Source organism: Lactuca sativa, chromosome 5, assembly GCF_002870075.4.
Source record: "Lactuca sativa cultivar Salinas chromosome 5, Lsat_Salinas_v11, whole genome shotgun sequence".
Taxonomy (NCBI): Eukaryota; Viridiplantae; Streptophyta; class Magnoliopsida; order Asterales; family Asteraceae; genus Lactuca; species Lactuca sativa.
The window spans coordinates 354,093,895-354,098,510 of NC_056627.2; the positions used below are offsets into that span (position 1 = coordinate 354,093,895).

Sequence of the window (4,616 nt, forward strand, 5' to 3'; positions counted from 1 at the left end):
AAACGGAAGTTATAGAGCGTATTTTTAGCTACGCGTGCATATAAAGAACGTAAAAAACGGAGCTCGTATGCGAAAGTTATGGATTTTAGAAGTTTTGGCGCGAAAGTCGAGAAAATTCGCATAGTCACGTTTTGCCACGTCACCTTCGCTGAAAGAGTGCCACGTGTCCTGCTGAGTCACCGAGTTGCTGAGTCATGCGAAGCCACGCGTCGGATCCTGATTCGACCGAGGGGGAGGCCCAATCCGAAGCAGCCAGCTCTCCGGCTGAAGCTTCGCCCTGCTGTCACGTGTTCCGAACCTCGCATGTGGACCAGTAGACCACGGTCCAATCAGCAACCGCCACCGAGACCCTCGCACGCGCAGCCCATGTGCGAGCACTTGCGCACCCTCGCCTGCGGACCCCACCACCGAAGCCGACTTCGGACCCTATAAATAGAAGGGGACCTGCGAGCCTTCTCGGGTAGAATTGGATATTTGCCATTTTTCACCCCTTTCTTCATCTTTTCTTCACCTTAACCCTCCCCGAAGCCCCAATATCGATTGTAAACCCCGGAATACTCCACGAAGTGCCCGAGAAGCCTGAAAAATTTATCTTTTCGGTTTCGAAGCCCGACCCTCGCAGAGCCCGGTTTCTCAATAAAACTCCCGGTTTTATTAGAAACGATCGTTTTAGGAAACGAATTGCTGCCCGGTTTTCATTAAATCAGGTGAGTGTGTAGTTACTTTCACCTTACACATAGATATGAAGTACTTTACATAAAATACGTGCTGTGTGAATATATATTGTTTGTTTATTTTAGATGGGTGCTAAAGGAATGATTTATACATGTTTTTAAATAATTTAAACTATATATGTATTTTTATCTACGAAAAATGTTGGGTAAAACATGGGTAGATGAAATAGTGGGTATGATGAAAGGTGAGTTGGATAAAGGAGATGATCAATAATATTGATCATGAGTTGAGGGTGAGTGGTGAAATTTGAGAGAATCACTTACCCAAATTGTTGGCCCCCGTCATTCAGCAGAGTATGGATGACAACCATGGACTATTCTAGACAGTCTATGGAACACTAGCAGGCCCGCAACCTGTATGTGTAATGAACTATATGTTCATTTGCTGTACTCTAAAAACCCATTGACATGTATTGCAGGAGAGAATACCTGTAAATAATACTGTCGATAAATGAGAGCTATGGACTTAACACATGTTGAATAAACCTTGGCAGCTATGGAATTAGTGCCCGTTGTATAAACCCCAGTCACGAGGTGACTTTGTGTCTATTCCTTAGGATGAATCCTTAGGAAGGAGTGATAATTGATTCTTAGGGTAAACCCTTAAGAAATAAATAAAATAATGGGGTTTGGGGTAATTCGGTTGATTGATTGATGTTTAAACATAATAAATTTATGTATTGTGGGTTGAAAACCCTATATGCTCACCAGGCTTCCAAGCCTGACCCACTCAACTGTTTATATTACAGGTAGAGGACCCCGAGCATAGTCGGATGATGATGATAAGTGATTTTGGATTATAGGCCAGCAGTTACAAATAACTGTTGTAAGGCTTATAAGGTCTTGTTTATGCTTTTGATCTGTATCGAAACATGACATCCCGAGGTTTTGATATAAAAGGAAATGATATATTTCTTAAAGAAAGGTTTTGACAAACTTTTATCATATTTTGTTTTAGGGACCAATTCCGCAACATCTTTTATAAAGATTTCTCTGATTTGATTTTAAAAAGCATAAATTAAATCGGTCTTTTCTGGCCGAGAAATTAGGGGATGTCACACCTGAATCGAATAGGATGTACCAATACTGGTATATCGAAATTTTGAAGAACACTAAGTAGCCATGTTTAAGGCTCTATACTCAGTCAATACTTATCCAATTAAGTTGATTATTGAGCATAAATTGTAGCCAATACATCTAGGGTATGCATGAACAAAAAAAAAAAAACAGCTCATTCAAAGCTCGTACGAAAATTTTTGAGGGTCAAAATATGGTAAAAAAACAACTACAAAAGCTGAACACCTACGAAAAACGTTACGAGAGTTGGAATAGGATAAAAAACAATTAGAAAGGCTGAAGCAACCCCAACATCCCATGTTTGAGGCTATGAAACTCAAGTAATATTTATCCAGATAATTTGATTCCCTGATTCCTGAGCCTAGCTGGTAGCAAAGACATAGAAGAATTCCTTTGATTCCTGAGCCTAGCTAGTAGCAAAGACATAGAAGAATATGTTGGACAAATAATTAGAATATTTAGAGCTCGTATGAAAAAATTATGATGGTTGGAACTGGTACGAATACCCGATATTGAATTTCCCCTAACCTAATGGAATTGGGACAACAAGTACCGAAAATTGGTTTTGCCAACTTTGTGGAATCGAGTAACGAGCTGATTTAGCTTACACCACAGGTACCAATTTGATTAGGTATCAGTGGTACTGTTGCTCACCCTAGTCTAAAACTCTGAGCTCATTGGTGGAGGTTAAAGGTCGACTAAATTTATGAATGAATTTCACGTTTGTAGAAGTATAGTATGTATTTATATATAAAAGTACATCCTTATATGTAAAAAAAAATTAATCGATGTTTAGTTAAGTTTTTTTTTAATGTATAAATACGTTTTTTCTACATAAATACATATGATATGAAAAAAAAACATACTTAAGGTAAAAAACTAAAAGATTTTTTTTTTAAAAAAAAAAAAAAACTCCGCAAACTTTGAAGATTAACAAACAAGAAATCATGAGAGTGACAAAGACAAACCGAAATTCTTTGACATATTTAAAGATTTTCATATCAAAAGTCCTATCATCAAAAAAGGTCTCCACAGAAAAGAAAAAAAAAACTGTTTTATGAACTATAATTCTTATACATGAATTTTAATCTTTTATAACAAAGTCTTCTAAACACCGTTAAATAGTTATACTATTGATTAAATTTATATGGTATAAATTTTTTTAAAATATATATAGAAAATAAAGCAAAATCAACTAACAAAATTCGCCATAGAATCTTCTTCCACGGCGGATGGAACCCAAACTTTCCATACTTTAATATCACTATCCAAACTACCACTGTAAACCATATACCCTCCTCCTTCTTCTTCACCATCGCCGGAGCTTTCCGCTGCCATGGCCAAGCACTTCACCGGTCCACCGTGACCTTCCAAAACACCCAAACATGAATAGCTTTTCCCCACTGCTCTTCGCCATAACCTCACTGTCTTATCAGCAGATCCACTGCACACCAAATCTCCGACAATTCTCACACACAGAATCGCCTTTTTGTGCCCCAAAAGTGCTCCCACAACCGACATATGTCCACCATCTCCGCCGCCGGAGTTTCTCTCGCTTGCTATCATTACTCCTGAACAAGCTCCAGAGATTAACACAGACACATGATCATCATAAGCCAAAGCATTCACAGCGGATTTATGGTGTTCCAATTTTTCTATAAGATAGTGTTTTTTATCTCTTCGATTGTTCCCCCACACTTTGATCTTCTTGTCTGCTGAACCTGTGTAAACGAAGCCTTCAACGGATAATACAATGGCATTAATGGCGTCGTCGTGTGCGTTTGAAATTGATTCCAAACACTTGAAATCCGATCTTCTCCAAACCTTAAAACTTCGATCCCATGAAGCGGAGTAAATCAGAGTTTTATCGAGTGACACCGCTAATGAAGAAACAGCGTCGTTATGATGAATCCAGGTGAGCTTCTTATGCCGGCGAATTTCAACGTAGTTTTTTGCAAACAAAATCTTGGCTAATCTATCTTTTATGGTTGGTAAAGTTGCTATGATTTTGAGCTTGTTGATATGCCATATTCGAATTTTATGGTCTTGGTGTGCACTGATTAGTATGTTTTCGTTGAGAATATGGAGAGATTTGACGGCGCTGTTACACGGAATTGAGATGAATTTGGTGGTGGTGTTTGTGGTGGCGGGGTGGCGGGGCCAGAGGTGGATATGGGTGGATGAGCCGCTGATGAGGTGGTTTCCAGCAAGGGTTAGAGAGAGGATATCGGAAGAATTGGGTTTGAAAGTGGAGATGCAGTGGTGGTGAAGGGTGGTTGATGTTGCGATCATGGCGGAGATTGACGGTGGAAGGCTTGATTTGGAGGAGAAAGATGAGTTGAAAGAATCTTGCGAAAACGATTGAGATCGGAAATTTGATTCTTGATCATCATGGGATTTAGAAAACAATCGAAATGAACATGAACATGAACGTGAGATGAAATTCATGTTTCCAGCCATGGTTGTAATTATCAGTAAACTTGAGAGGATGAAGATTGTAAGCTTTTATATAGCCGAGGTAGGGTGGAGGTGTGTGATAGGGTGGGTGGAGCGTATTTTAACAAATAAAGCAAAAGGTGGAAAATAGGTAAAAAGGGAAGGCTAGATTATTTTGGATTTTATAAGGTTTTTATATACGTTATAAAAAATAACAACGGAGTGTTTCCACGTCCTTCGTTTGTCAAGTGATCAAAGATTTCTTCAATATAATTAAAATGTGTTTCCACGTCCTTCGTGTTTGTAAAGTGATCAAAGATTTCTTCAATATAATTAAAAAGTATGATCCATATGGTTTATTGTTTTATT

General features: G+C 38.5%; 1 protein-coding gene across 1 annotated transcript; it reads right to left on the reverse strand.

The window, feature by feature from the left end:
- Nucleotides 1-2,804: 2,804 nt before the first annotated feature.
- Nucleotides 2,805-4,342, reverse strand: LOC111903553 (protein JINGUBANG). Its single transcript, XM_023899325.3, has one exon. It carries the CDS (start codon nt 4,269-4,271, stop codon nt 3,003-3,005), a length of 1,269 nt encoding a protein of 422 aa, XP_023755093.1. The 5' UTR covers nt 4,272-4,342; the 3' UTR covers nt 2,805-3,002.
- Nucleotides 4,343-4,616: the final 274 nt, after the last annotated feature.